This window comes from Bos taurus, chromosome 26, assembly GCF_002263795.3.
Source record: "Bos taurus isolate L1 Dominette 01449 registration number 42190680 breed Hereford chromosome 26, ARS-UCD2.0, whole genome shotgun sequence".
Lineage (NCBI taxonomy): Eukaryota > Metazoa > Chordata > Mammalia > Artiodactyla > Bovidae > Bos > Bos taurus.
This window is the reverse complement of record NC_037353.1, coordinates 14,716,567-14,732,292: the sequence shown is the minus strand read 5'-3', so window position 1 is coordinate 14,732,292 and position 15,726 is coordinate 14,716,567. Positions and strand designations below refer to the sequence as shown.

The window sequence follows — 15,726 nt, the reverse complement described above, 5'->3', positions numbered from 1 at the left end:
TAGTTGCAGTGTTGTAGCCACGCGTTCCGGGAAACAAACTCACTCAGAAGGACAATGCAGATAGTGGAGTGCAGTTTATTACACCGGCGGGCCCAAGGCAGAGTCTCCTCTTAGCCAAGGACCACCGACCAGTTTTTGTGAAAACTTTATATACCCTAAGTGTACGTGCCCAAACCCACCTCCCCAGATTCCCTGAAACTAGTCTGAACAATGGAAAAGAAAGATACAATCAAAGTTAACCCGTGATTCATATGCCTTAAGCCCAGGTAGCTAACAGTGGACAATTATCAATAGGCCTGTGGTCATACCCCAGTAAGCATAATAGAATGTATGATTCTATTTGGTTACACAGATAATTAGGGTATTCTTTTAGGGATGGAGAGTCTAGGTAGGAGCCCTGGGGCTTTTCCAGGGGCCTGGTTTTCCAGTTGGTATGTCATTTCCATAGATACTGAGTGTATAGCTCAAAGGCCACAGCCCCGCCCTAAATGGAGTCCTGCTTTCAAGATAGAGCCTTTTCTGTTTCCTCCTTCAGCAGCAAGCAGAGGCCACTCAAGTTGTGGTGGATGGGTTTCTTATTGCGGTGACTTCTCTTGTTGCAGAGTACGGGCTTTAGGGCACAGGCTGAGTAGTTGCAGCGTATGGTCTTAGTTGCTCCGTGGGATGTGGAATCTTCCTGAGCCAGGGATTGAACCCGTGTCCCCTGCTTTGGCAGGTAGATTCTTAACTGCTGAACCACCAGGGAAGTCTCTGGATCAAAGGTCTTTAAGGTCCATTCTTGTCAAAATTCTGTGAGTTTGTGACTTCTTGGAAGACTGAGGTGTGGCTCCAGAGAATGTTGGGTCAAAGAAGCAGAGAGCAGAGGAACAGAGCGGGAAGGCACGCGCGATGAACTGGAGACGGGGTTGGGGAGGGTGCGGCCTCGGAAGACCCTGCAAAGTGCCAGGAGGAGAGCTTCTCACTTCACAGAAGTCTGTGTGATCCCAGTGTCCAAAGCCATGGAAGGTGAAGCACGAGCATTCGGGAAGGGTCCTGAGCTTATCGAGGAGAGGTCGTGGTTGGTCTTTGTGGAACAGGAGCCAGACTCGGATGGGATGAGCATGAATGGAGGGGTGGTGAGGAGGAATGTTCCCCCTGGGCTAAGCGCTGGGGAGACCCTTTACTTCCTTGTGGTTGTCCGTTTCTCACTCTGTGCCCTGTCCCCCGTGCTGCTCACTGACTGCCTCCCTTCCCTACCCCATTACTGCTCTTTAGGAAGTGCTCCAATAAAACGGACTTCTCAATAAAAGTTTAAAGAAAAAAAAACAGATTAATTTGTCGGGAGCTGTTTTGTGTCAAGCACTATATTAAAGGCCTTGCGTATAGATTAATTTTATCTTTACAATAACCTTTTGGTAAATCCCATTAGTTCCCCCTTTTTATGAATGAGGAAACTGAAACAGATTGAGAGACTACTCAGAGTCACATAGCTCAAAACTGGAATTCCCACGCAGACAGCATGACTCCAAAGCCCAAGCTTTAAGAGCCATGCTACAGGGCAGTTGGATGGAACTAATTCATACTATGATGTGAGTGACTGGCAGATGACTCCATATGGAAATTGTCTCCTACCATTTCCATATGGGATCATCAGTAAAGGAGGAGGTTCAGGATCCAAAGGCAGGGAGTACAAATGCTGGTATTTTTTAGACAAGGGAGTTAGTTGGTCTTCTAGTCTTATATTGTACAGGTTATCAGGAGTTTAAACTTTCTGTGTATTAAGAAAACAATAACTGAAGTTTGTCATTAAGTTTTAAAAAGTTTGTGAGTAATAAAAGGAAGAAACACAGAAGACGGACTTGATGTTTGTTTTTGATAGGAGAGAAAGATCCGTGCATATTTGAAGGCAGAGGTAAGGTCCCTATGGGGAAGGAGCCACTGGAGGTACTTGAAGGGGGGACCATTTAGAGGGTCCTCAAAGAATCAAAAGAAAGTGGGGTCTCAGGGATGGGAGGGGGTTCACTCGAACCGTGTTTTCCCCACTGAGTGTGAAGGGAAGCTAGGGTACAGATGCGTGTGGAGGTGACAGACCGGGAGGGTGGAGCGAGAGTATGATGACCACCTCGGTCTGCTTGGCAGGAAACTGGAGGCCAGTTTCTCTCCTACCATGAGGATGGAGAGGGCATTCGAGATCAGGAAACTCAGGCAGAAAGGAGACAGTGCAAGACCTCACGAGGAAAGTTCTAGAGAAAAGACCTGCAGTGGGAAGGGTGGAGTGGAAGTCTCCCCAAGTCTCCAATTTCCCCGGCATTTCCACACATCACCGTCCTAACCTCAGGCAGACCCCTGACCTCAAGCTGGTTCCCAGATCAGAACTGAGTGATGGTGGTCTGGCTGGGTCCATCCATACCATCTCCTCTTCTCAGCTCCCCATGGCCTCTGGCATTCTCCTAGTCACCTTGAAAACAGCCCGAATGAATGCCGTGTTGCACGTGAACACATGTGCCTAAAGAATCTAGATCTGAGTCACAGCTTGTCCCAAGTCACTGTCACCAAGAAGCGTCTCCCTCACCTGCTGCCTCAGCAGCATGGAAAACTCTCTGGAATGTTGAGACTCATACAGGATGAGGACTGTCTCTGAATGCATCCCTTTTTGGTATTTCAGAAGAAGAGGAAGATGGAGGTGATGAGGACATGTTGGACAGTACGGTCAGGGGCCCAGGGCCCAGGGGACCAGGAGGGACCGTGCCGGAAGCTCACCTTGCCCGGAGGCTCACGAAAGTGAAGAGCAGCCGCCGCATGCTGTCTAACAAGCCACAGGACTTCCAGGTAGGAACAGCCCCAGGGCCCCACATCCCTGTCGTACCAACACCGTGTTGTCCAGCTTCTGGCAACTGTGGTGGTGTTAGAAGAGCTTCTGCCTGTGGGCAGTGGCTTAACCAGTAAAAAGGGATGTAAGGGCATAAACTCAATGAGAAGAGCTCCCCATCTTTCTTCTGCAAGCAGCAGTAAGTGTTGTCAATCCGGATGAGGCTCTTCAGAGAAATAAAATTCCCTTTTGTGGTAGGAAGTGAGAGAGTTAGTCATGTCTGACTCTTTGTGACCCCATGGACTGTAGCCCATTAGGCTCCTCTGTTCATGGGATTCTCCAGGCAAGAATACTGGAGTGGGTTGCCATTCCCTTCTCTCGGGGATCTTCCCAATCCAGGGATCAAACCTGGATCTCCCACACTGCAGGCAGACTCTTTACCATCTGAGCCACTAGGGAAGCCCAAGAGCTAATCAAGGAATGGAAGCACAGGTGTTGTGTTTTCTCACAGCTCTGGCTGCTTCCTTGGGAGATAGCCATGGAGGGTGTTAGTACCTCCCAGGGATCAGGAAGACCAGGTAGGAGGCTGACTCTGGGCAGCAGCCTCCACCCTGCCCTTCACTTTCCCAGGCCAGTTCTAGACTACTGCAAGCCCATGACCGCTCTTGGTTTTGGCCAACCTGACCCCAGTTCCCATCACGAGAATGGGCGCAGGTGGACGCTCCCAGTCCTTGAGCACCAGTACATTGCAAAGCTGCGCTGGCCTGGTTTCAGTGGTCCTTACGGGCGAATGAGCCAAGGTGACACCTGTGGATTCTCTTACACATTATGCTGGGAAAGGTTCAGTGATGACTCCCTTCTGTACTTGCAGATCCGGGTCCGAGTGATCGAGGGCCGGCAGTTGAGTGGCAACAACATCAAGCCTGTGGTCAAAGTCCACATCTGTGGCCAGACGCATCGAACAAGAATCAAGCGAGGGAACAATCCATTTTTTGATGAGGTAAACGGGCAAATGCATGTCCTGGAGTGTCTGTTTTATTTACGTGTACCTTCTCAGCTTCCGCCCACTTCTCTACAGTCCCAAGTGGGAGAGGAACACATGTGCAGGCTCAACTGTACACAGAGGACAGAATTCTAGCCTTAAACATTCTGTGCTAAGAACCCCTGGGTCTTGGAGTCACATGGCCTGCTTCATTATTGGTTCTCAGAGAAGCCCGGTGTCTTTCTGATGGTTTTACAGCAACTTCTGGAGGGGGCCCTTCCAAATGGGTCCTTGCACCTCTTATTATGGACCACACAGAACACTTAGGACCTGCCTTTGTGCTTTTTAATTAGCAGATGTCTCTGAGGGGTGACTCCATGTGACTTAAGTAACCCAACTTTATAAAGGTGTTAAAACCTACTTGACTATAAAAACAATATAGGTTAGAAGAAGCAATTATGAGCAGAAAGGGTTTTTTCCTCCATAATGAGATTATAGCCTGTTCTGATGACCTCTTCTGCAACACTCTTCAAAAATGCTGAATACCTTGACAGTTGTCTTCAATGCCACAAAATTCCACATTTAGGACTGTGAAGAGAAATGATAAATTTGGGGAATTTATCACATGCCAGCCTTACTCCGTCGAGCAGCCACGTTTCTGAGATTCCTGGGGCCTCATGCTCTGATCTCTGAGGCCAGGCATTTCCTACCACGGCTTCCTCTCACAGTTCCTCTTAGTTCCCAACAGCTTGCAATCCCAGCCCTGGTATTGGTTCTTTTTTTCTCTGTTCGCAAAACGAACGGGTTTTTTTCTGTGTGGTGCTCCTGGTTGTTTTCCTGTGTTTTCTTGGCCCCCAGCTTTTCAGAGGCTCCATTTTCTTCTCACTTTGGGCTTCTCCTTAGATGAATCACAGACACCAGCAGGCAGGTAGTGTCAAAGCTAACATGAGAGGTGGGTGCATTCAGAGATGGGCACTGGAAGTGGACTTTAGGGAAGGCTGGGTGAAAGTCATGATGGGGGACAAGACAGGATTGCAGGAAGGACAAAATATGGGACCCTTGATGCCTAGAGCATAGAACCCATCCAGGTGTTTACTGAAGGAAGTTATAAGGCTCAAAATAGCCTGGAGTTAAAACTCCCCTCCCAGTCCTCCCCACTGTTCTAAGAAAACAAAGAACTCTCCCACCCGGAGAAAAAAAATGGCCATAAAGGTTGATTATGCTCAGCTCCCAGCCAGTCCAGCCTCTGGCCAATCTCCAGAATTCCTTGCCCCAGCTGTTTAAGAGATAACTACTCCAGACAACCTTGGAGAAGAACAGGCCCCCTTAAGACTGTAGATTTCCACATGTATGCCTATATATACTTACTCTTTTCTTGGGTTAGTGCAGAAGCTCACTAATCTGACTGCTGCCCCTTCTCACCTCATTAAATGTGATCTGTTCCTGTAAAGTGCTGGTGTCTTTTTTTTTTTCCAAACCTCGCCTTCTCTAACTCCCTTACCCTACATTTGTAATGTGGGACATTTACTCAACTACATCTATAGGAAGTCCACCTCAAAACTTACCATTTTAATACTTTTGAAATTAGATTTCTCAGTTAAAGGGAAGAATCAAATAACTGAGCTTCTAAAAAGACCATAAATCAATAAAAAGATTTTACAAAAAAATCTCTAGTTTACACACACATTTTTAACCAAGTGATTCAACTTGGCATCACCAAGGACAAATGGACATGTGTGTCCTGATGTGATATAATGGGAGTAAATCAGCATCACTTGTGTCGTTTCTTGTCCAGTGGTCAACTTGAATCTAACAATGAGGAAACACTGACAAAAATCCAGACTGTAAGATATTCTGCAAAGCAACTGGTCTTGATAGAAATAAATAACAAAAATAAGCCAGGAGTACTGTTCTAGATAAAAGGAAACTTAGGAGATACAACAACCACGTACAATGTAAGATCCTCGAGTGAATCCAAATTTTTTTTTAAAAAAGCTAAAAAGAACTTTTTTCAGAACAAGTGTAGGAATTTGAAAATTGACTGTGTTACATGTTAAATTTTTGGGTGTGATAATAGTGTTGTTGCTGTTCAGTCACTAAGTTGTGTCTGACTCTTTGTGACCCCATCGACTGCAGCATGCCTGTCCTTCACTGTCTCCTGGAGTTTGCTCAAATTCATGTCTGTTGAATCAGAGATGCTATCTAGTCATCTCATCCTCTGTCATCCCCTTCTCCTTTGGCCTTCAATCTTTCTTAGCCACTGCCGCTGCCAAGTCGTTTCAGTCGTGTCCGACTCTGTGCGACCCCATAGACAGCAGCCCACCAGGCTTCCCCGTCCCTGGGATTCTCCAGGCAAGAACACTGGAGTGGGTTGCCATTTCCTTCTCCAATGCATGAAAGTGAAAAGTGAAAGTGAAGTTGCTCAGTCGTGTCCGACTTTTAGCGACCCTGTGGACTGCAGCCCACCAGGCTCCTCCATCCATGGGATTTTCCAGGCAAGAGTACTGGAGTGGGGTGCCATTGCCTTCTTCGATCTTTCCCAGCATCAGGGTCATTTCCAGTGACTCAGCTGTTTGCATCAGGCGGCCAAAGTATTGGAGCTTCAGTTTCAGCATTATCCTTCCAGTGAATATTCAGGGTTAATTTCCTTTAGGATTGACTGGTTTGATCTCCTTAGTCCATTATAGAAAAAAATGTTTTTGCACTTCAGAGATGAGTGCAAATTTTTTTACTTTTTGAAAATAATCTTTTATTGTTTTTAATTTTTGGAAATAATCCCCTCCCCTACCACTGATGAGTGTTTTATTTATTAAAAAAATTTTTTTTGAACTTTTTATTTTATATTGGTGTATAGCCAATTAATAATGTTGTGATAGTTTCAGGTGAACAGTAAAGAGACTCAACCATACGCAAATGTACTTTTAAGGAGTGTATTGTATTATCTAGAACCTTCTTTCAGATGGTTCAGTTAAAAAAAAAGAGTTATAAAGCCAAAAGCCAGTGTGACAAAATTATAGCAATGATTCTTTCATTTTTTCTCTGTAAATTTTAAATATTTCTAAGGAAAATGTAGGAGAAAAAAGTCTCAGTTTAAATAAATGCTCCATCTTTCTCTCTTAGGATTAAAGTCTATTGGCACACAAAACTTTGACTTTATGGTAAAACCTCTGCATACCCAATTTTCATCTTCCAGGAGTCAACCTTCTTAAACTTAGCTGTTACAATGAGTTAAAATGTGGTCCATACTGACTCTACCGAGGCTCTAACAGTATCTAATGTGCAGTGTTGGCTTTACAAGTATTTTGTTAGAAAGAGCAAAATTAGTGACTGGTTACAGGTAATAGCACTAAAAATGGAAGAAAATTAACCTCAACTTTCCAGAGCATCCAAGCTCTAAGCACATGAAATAAACTTGATCTTTAGTTAGCTGCTGCTGCTGCTAAGTTGTGTCAGTTAGCTACTAGAGGCTAAATCACTTTAGTCGTTTCCAATTTTGTGTGATCCTATATCCTGTAGCCCTCCAGGCTCCTCTGTCCATGGGATTCTCCAGGCAAGAATACTGGAGTGGTTTGCCATGCCCTCCTCCAGGGGATCTTCCCAATCCAGGGATCATATGTCTTCTTATGTCTCCTCCATTGGCAGGCAGGTTCTTCACCACTAACACCACCTGGGAAGCCCTAGCTACCAGATATCTGGTGCCAAATGAACAATTATATTTATTTAAAGAAACACTATACATAATTGTTACTTAACCCTTTTTCTGATATACAGAGTTTACCTTGAAGCTCATGATACTTAAGCTTCAGAGCCTTTTCTGAGGTCCTGCAGTGGGTTCATGCAGTCACACCTGATTTGAGGTTGTGTCTTGTATTTTTTTTTTTTAGGAAGCCCCCTCAAATTTTAGCGTCAGATCCCACTAAACCTTATTCCACCCCTGTTGACATTCAAACATTTTCCCTTTTTGTTTCAACAGTTATTTTTCTACAATGTCCACCTGACTCCTTCTGAACTGATGGATGAGATCATCAGCATTCGGGTAAGGGGCCACAGAGTAGGAGGGTAGTGCTCACTAGCTGCCAGATAAAGCCGGTAATCTTCTCACCACTCTCCTTTCTTCCAGGTTTACAATTCCCATTCTCTGCGGGCAGATTCTCTGATGGGGGAGTTTAAGGTGGGTGTCCACTGTCTGTTTCATTCAACTTAGGTCAAACATGGGCACTTTCATGATGAGGAATCTGGTTCCTGGCCAGGATTCAGGGTACCCATCTTGGTGACATCAGAAGGTTATATGTAAGGCTTTGATGCCATGATCATTGCTGAAAGCTGGACACAAATGCTGTGGGGTCAAGAAGCCAGTTGAATGTCCTCTGGCTGGAGTCTAGTCAACTTCCAAAGTACAGCACTTAGCACTTAGTCCCGCACTTAGTCCGAGAGCAAGATGCCTGGGAGCTGGCATACCAGGGCCCTTCACAGAGTGCCTGTTGTGGCTGGAAGCCCAGTGCTGCTACAGAGGGAAGAGTACTTGCCTGTGGCAAGAAGCCCGTTACCCCGCTCCACTTGTCAGTAGCCCAGAGTTCTATCTACTAAGTCAGTTATTATAAATCTGGTGTATGACAGGCAAGCCAAACCAGGGAAGAGAATCAAGGTGCTTTTCCGAGCAGTTCACACTGGACTTACTGATAAAGACTTCTTGTGTCTGCTTAGCGATTCCACATGGAATGGGCTGCTTCTTGAAGCGAGTCTTAGAAGATGATTTGGGTCAATTCATACTCTGTCTGCCATTAACTAGCCACTTGTAAACCTCTCTGGTGCTTAGTTTCTTCATCTGTAAGATGGGATTATTGTGAAAATGAGGTGAGATACAATATATAAAGCACCTAGCTCTTGGCACATTGGAGTGGCCAATCAAAGGGTCTATTAATGTTAGTATTAGAATTAATTGGAGGAAAAGGTGGAGGAATACTCAGTAAGAAGTCCCATATGGTGATCATGGTCCGGGTTTGCTAGGGTCTGAGGGTTTCCTCAGAATGTGAGACTTTCTATGCTACTGGAAAAGTCCCAAGCAAACCAGGCCACATTGGTCACTGTGTCTGTTCCAGCTGTGAGACTGGCTCATTCATTCAAAATGATGGATTGAGAGCCTTCTATGTATCACACCTCAGAGGAGGCATCGGATATACAGAGACAGTAAGATGGAAATGGTGGATCTTAAAGCAAGTAGTCAAAAGCCTTATTTTTTTAAGTGTGATAATAATGATAGATTCTAGAAGTGACTGAACTGATTGTAAAATTTGTTTGAACTATTTTAAATTATCTTTTCCCAGATCGATGTTGGATTTGTTTATGATGAACCTGGTAAGTAATGTCTTCCCATGAACTGGAAGACTCTGGGAATCAAGAAAATTTGAGGGATGAAAGAATAAAGAATGATGTTTTTCTTGACTGAGAAAAAGAACGGCTATACCCAGTGGGAATTATGACAGCAGTTTAGTATGGGTGTCTTTTTTAATAATCTAATGGCAATCATCCTAAGAGAAACAAATAGATAATTTCTCTGTTCTGTGAGGCTACTTTAACCTTATCAAAATCAAATTATAGAATCAGTGACTAGAGCTTAGAGAGTCTTATTCAGTCACCCCAGGGCAGGATGTGGGTGGAGAGTCAGTGTGAAGGAGAGAGCATTAAAAGGGAGCCTCATCTGGGGAGTATGGCCCGTCATGAAGACACATTGGAGAAAATACTTGGTTATCTTACTGCAGATGGAATCATGGACTTGTCAGCTTCTCTCTAGAGTATTCCTGTCCTTTTACACCTTCTTTATTTTAGGTCATGCTGTCATGAGGAAATGGCTTCTCCTCAATGACCCTGAAGATACCAGCTCGGGTGCTAAAGGCTACCTGAAAGTCAGCATGTTCGTCCTGGGAACTGGAGACGAGCCTCCTGTAAGCTCCAAATTCTCTGTCCTCTCTGTTTTTTCACTAAGAAAGAGGACCCAGAGTTAAGCAAGTGGGCACCAGTCATTGTGAAATGGAGCAGAGCTTCCAATCAGCAACCCCAATCCTCCAATTCCTCCAACTTTCTGGAATTTGTTACTTTCTTCACAACAGAATTATTATTCCAGCTCACTTAGCTCCTTCCTTGTGTCTGTGAGCAGGTCTTTCATTCAGTAAAGATATGTGTGTTTTTAAGAGTTCCCCACATCACTGCCTCTACAGAACCTGGCTCCATTGCAGAATCAGGCATTGCTACCTAAGAGGATGGTTGTTATTCTAGAAAATTGGGCAGCAAGCCAGTAGCCAGAAAGAAAGTAAAAGAGCTTCAGTAACTGTCTCTCTATTTAGCGCTCAGAAGATTAAAAAGGACGCATTATTTTCTTGTAGCGTATTGGTCAAAGAAACATGAGCATTGATTTTGTAGGGCAGTTTTGAGGTTGAATTGGTGCCAAACTCTTAAGCTCAAAACACAGGAAATCCTAATGAAAACAGTTATGATGGGTTTTATCCCAGATTTGGCCTCTTGAAGTGCTGCTTTCCTATGTGTATAATTTGCCACTGTGTGTCCCCAATAGCCTGAGAAACAAGATCGTGATAATGACAGTGATGACGTGGAAAGTAACTTGTTACTGCCTGCTGGCATTGCCCTGCGGTGGGTGACCTTCCTGCTGAAGATCTACAGAGCGGAGGACATCCCCCAGAGTACGTATTGATTTAATCCAGCCCCAGGATTGTCAGTTGCCTGCATGATTACATGTGATAAAAGTAATCATACTCCAAATCATGTCAGTGCTCCCTGCCATATGTCTGTCTCCTTAAAGGCCTTCACAGAGTTATTTTCATTCATTTTGGCCCTATTGCAAACTACCTAAGCAGATTCATGGGGAAGCCTGTTGGTCACTGACCCATGGCCCTTATGGAGCCTTTGACCCATTCATCTCTGTTCTTTCTCTCTTCTGGGTTCCACACTTTCCCCTTATTCTAAAGGATACCAAAACAGAGGTCAGCAGTCAGCATGGCCAACTCCTTTCATCCCAAATGAAACTGAAGTTTCTATAAACAGTTCTATAAACAGATAAATGTATTTTCTATCAGAGTATTAAAAATGGCTGGGCCAAAGTTGCACGTGCCAATAACTAGAAGTCTGTCACTAGTGTGTTAAGAGATTGGGTGCATTTAAGAGAATTACTTAGAGTGCTTCCATTCATAGAGGCTAATCTAGTTGCTCGCCTGTCCTTGCTAAGGACCTGGCATCCTCTCTGCCTTGCCTGGTGTGCCTGCTTCCTGCTGGGCCCTGGGACATAGGACCCTCTCCCCATCCTCAGGAGGGAGCACCACTGTACAGGCCATGGAACTCTTCAGGATTTGCTACTTTTCCAGGAACCCCTCCCCTCTAATGACTCCCCAGAGCATCCTTCCCTTGGAAATATCTTAAATGAAGTAAATAAATTAAACCTCACATTATAATACCTGCTGGGCCTGTTCAACTGAACTCTGTTGACTTTTTTAAATTGGAGTATAATTACTTTCCAATGTTGTGTTAGTTTCTGCCGTATAACAAAGTGAATCAGTTGTCTGTGTACATACACCCCCTCCCTCTGTGCCTCCCTCCCCCTCCCCCCACCCCTCTAGGTCCTCATAGCGCACTGAGCTGAGTTCCCTGTGCTATACAGCAGCTTCCCACTGGCTATTTTACACGTGGTAGTGTATGCACATCAGTGCTATTCTCTGACCCACCCTCCCCTTCCTCTGCTGTGTCTGCAAGTCCATTCTCTACGTCTGCATCTCTAGTCCTGCCTGCAAATAGGTTTATCAGTATCATTTTTCTAGATTCCATATGTATGTGTCAATATATGATAGTTGTTTTTCACTAGGTTCATCCACATCACTAGAAATGACCCAATTTCTTTTCTTTTTATGGCTGAGGAATATTCCATTGTATATATGTACCACATCTTTATCCATTCATCTGTCAATGGATATCTAGGTTGCTTCCATGTCCTGGCTATTGTAAATAGCGCTGCAGTGAACTTTGGGGTACATGTATCTTTTTGAATTATGGTTTTCTTCAGGGTATACGCCCAGTAGTAGGGTTGCTGGGTCATATGGTAGTTCTGTTTTTAGTTTTATAAGCAACTTCCTTACTCTTCTCCATAGTGGCTGTATCAATTTACATTCCCACCAACAGTGCAAGATCTATTCACTTTTAAGTTTGTTAAAACAGAGTTCTGTTGTTTGTAGGTGATTAAACATGTTACAATTATGCTAAATTTCCTGGAGTTACTCAAGAAAAGATAAAGCCTATATGTTGACCTAAAGAACATTTTCCAAATCACAACTAGGCCTCAGTTTTTAATTACCCTGTTTGGATGGACTTTTTTATTCTGTTGGTTTCCTCAATAAGTGATTGATTCTCAACAAAGTAATTTATTGATTTGTTTTTTCTGAGACGCTCCCGTTAATTTTTAAATTTTGTGGGGAGAACGTGTTTTCTCTTTCTCTCAACTAAGACAAAGGATTTCTGCAATCCAGTGCCACTGGTACTTGCCACTTTTCAGAATGATTCTCGTTGCAATGGTTTTTCCATACAGGAGACAATTTTTAATTTTGCTGAGTGGTTTCTGTTCTCTTAAGAGAATCAGATTTGATTTCTTCTGTGACGCCTTCCTTTCCAGTGGATGATGCCTTCTCACAGACAGTGAAGGAAATATTTGGAGGCGTCGCTGATAAGAAGAACCTAGTGGACCCTTTTGTAGAAGTTTCCTTTGCCGGAAAAAAGGTTTGTATGTGACCTCAGTGTCGATGCCTCTAGAAACATGTATTTAAACCACCATGCTTTCTTTGACTGATTTCCTGCTTAATCTTTTTTAAGTAGCCCCCTGATGAGCTGGGCACTGTGCAGGAACACAGATTATCAGACTCTGAGCATGTCAGACATCTTAGAGGTTTATTTTGGAGTGGAAAGTATGCCGGACTCAGGTTAGAAAGACGTGGTCTTTTGTAAGAGTAGAAACAATTCCCAGGCCCCGGCGTTATCTTACTCCTAGGTAAAGTCCCTAACCAGCAACAGTGATCCCTGGTCAATGTGGCAGGAGTTCCCACCCTCTGAAATCTAATGCCTGGCGATCTGAAGTGGAGCTGATGTAATAACAACAGAAAAAAGTGCATAGTAAATGTAATGCACTTGAATCATCCTGAAGCCACCTCCATCCCCTGTCCATGGGAAAATTGTCTTTTACAAAACTGGTCCCTGATGCCAAAAAGATTAGGGACCGCTGTGTAGAGGAGAGCCTCCAGTACCCGGGTGCCCATTTCTATCATGTTTATTACTCACCATGTTCCAATGAGCTGTAGAAACTGGGGAGTCTGGCAGGGGAACCTGTCTCAGTCCTCTGATAAGAGCTGAGGGACTCTTGGTGTAGGAACACATGTAACTACCACTTTTACCTACAAAAATGGTCAAAGATTGTAGAGTGGGATTCCATAGTAGAATAACGATGTACCACAATCAGTTCTAGGTGTGAGGAAGTAGCATTTACTACATATTGGAACCAACTGTATGTGAAAGTGAGGTTTGGCAACACACACACACACGCGCGCACACGCACACACACACACACACACACACACACACACAGGGTTATGTCCCAGGAGAGTCAGTGGGAGATGGCAGAAAAAGTCTCAGTTCTGGAGCTAAACGAGGCCAGATTTAAATTCAGACTTCACCTCACTCCATAGCAAGTGAAGTCAAATTCTTTAACCTCTGAGTCTCAATTTCCTGAATTATATATGAGGATAAGGATAATCTCATAGGATTGTTGAAAGAGTTAATTAATTCAGGAAGTAAACAGCGGGAGCCTGCTAAGTCTCAGACACTGTCCCTCCCTTTGGAGATAGAGAAGTGAGTGGAACAGTTTACTCTCATGGAGCTTACTGTGTGAGAGAAGGGACAACAATAAGCAAGCAAATAAAAAGTTGTGTAATTTCAGTTAGTGCTGAGTACTAAGCAGAAAATAAGGCAGGGGACAAGAAGTGATGGGTGCAGGGTGTTTGGAGGGGTTTCAGTTAGTTTATCAAGTGGGATATCTTGGAGGAAGTGACATTTGAACAGAGGCCTGGAAAATGCAGAGATATTGGCAGGGGGAGGGCTTCCAGGCAGAAAGAAGAGCAGATGTAAAGACCCCAGGGAGGAGATATGTTCGCAGTGGATGAATGCCAACATGGCTGGGGTGGAGCAAGCAAGGGATGAAACCAAGAGATGAGCTCAGAGAGGAGGAGGTGAGGTGGGCAGGCAGGGCTTTATCAGGCAGAGGATGAGTCAGGACTTAGTATCCTAAGTACCCCTGGGAACTGACTGAAGATGCTACACGGGGAATGACATGAAAGTGAGGAGGCAGGAGAGGAAGTGGGCATCCAGATGGGAACCAACCACAGGCATCTGGGGCAAGATCAGATGAAAATAGGGATGTCAGCATTTTCTGATGGATTGGATGAGGCACGTGAAGGAAAGAGAGGGGTTGTGACTGACTCTGGTTCAAATCTGAACACCCTTGCGAACAACAATGGAAAGACAGCAGCTAGTTTGGGGAGCAGGGAGAAGGGCTGGTGGGCAGGATCAAAAGATATGTTTGGACATTTTAGTGAAGAGATGTGTATCAGGCAGTATGTAGCAAGTGTCCACTTGCCAATGCAGGAGACCTGGGTTCGATCCCTGGGTTGGGAAGATCCCCTGGAGAAGGAAACAGCAACCCACGGCAGTTTTCTTGGCTGGGAAATCCCATGGACAGAGGAACCTGGTGGACTACAATCTGTGGGATTGCAGAAGAGCTGGGTATCACTTCACAACTAAAGAACAAGGGCTCACTAAATAGCAACTGTTGCATCATTACACTAATCCAATATTAAAATTTGGCAATTAGAAACTAGCTCTTAGTGCATAGAAGAGGCAAAGATCAGTATACTAAATCCATGTCCTATTTTACCAAATTGTCATTAAGAAAACTTTAATGCAGTTACCAAGTCTATGGGCTTCCCTGGTGGCTCAGCTGGTAAAGAATCTGCCTGCAACGTGTGGGACCTGGGTTCAATTCCTGGGTCGGGAAGATCCCCTGGGAAGGGGACGGCTACCCACTTCAGTATTCTGGCCTGGAGAATTCCATGGACTGTATATTCCATGGGGTTGCAAAGAGTTGGACACGACTGAGTGACCAAGTCTATAACATAAGTATGCTAGAATCATAATCCACTGTGCATATATTATAAACTTTCCAAAATTAGAAATTTGAATACCTACTCTGTTTTGATGATTTTACAGGTTTGCACGAACATAATTGAGAAAAATGCAAACCCTGAGTGGAATCAAGTCGTTAATCTTCAGATCAAGGTTTGGCTTTCTTTTCTTTTAGAAAAAAGTAAGGATACCCTAGTAGGTACTGAATAAGTTGAGAAATAACTACTTTTTTTTCTCTCTCTTAACAGTTTCCTTCAGTGTGTGAAAAAATAAAACTGACAATATATGACTGGTGAGTTAAAAAAGACTTGTGTCTAATTGCAAATTGGAGAAGTAAATATTTGGATTTGAAGAAACTTTACTTTAGATGGTCTAACCCTTACTTTTCAGGACATTTGCTTTTCTTCCAGACAGAAGTGGTACACTGCTCCTTGAATCAGGTGTTTTCTTTAAAAATAGTAACAGTAAAAATAGTAACAGTAGCTGTTGCAGAAAAGCTTTGGATATCTTGGTTCAACTGCTCATGAACAAAAGGAAGGAAAAGTGATCTGAATATACCCCAAGATAAGAAATTAAGGCTTTAAATACTATTAGGCTGTCCAAAATAGACTTCAGAAATGGAGTAAACTATTTCTAGGGACGAATTAATCAAAACATTGAGAGCTGTTCTCTGTCATTGTTAGAAGGGAAATTGGACAGAGCTTCCTATGTGATTGAATGCAGAGAAAATTTG

General features: G+C 44.0%; 1 protein-coding gene across 6 annotated transcripts in view; it reads left to right on the top strand.

The window, feature by feature from the left end:
* MYOF (myoferlin) overlaps window positions 1-15,726 on the top strand; it is a 180,291-nt gene that overhangs the window by 71,104 nt on the left and 93,461 nt on the right. For 5 of the 6 annotated variants that reach the window (XM_024985591.2, XM_024985588.2, XM_024985589.2 and 2 more), the window contains exons 6-15: window positions 2,645-2,808; window positions 3,660-3,788; window positions 7,744-7,806; window positions 7,891-7,941; window positions 9,095-9,125; window positions 9,597-9,712; window positions 10,339-10,465; window positions 12,439-12,542; window positions 15,078-15,146; window positions 15,242-15,285. In XM_024985591.2, coding sequence (XP_024841359.1) covers window positions 2,645-2,808; window positions 3,660-3,788; window positions 7,744-7,806; window positions 7,891-7,941; window positions 9,095-9,125; window positions 9,597-9,712; window positions 10,339-10,465; window positions 12,439-12,542; window positions 15,078-15,146; window positions 15,242-15,285 — 898 coding nt within the window. 6 annotated transcript variants of the gene reach the window in all.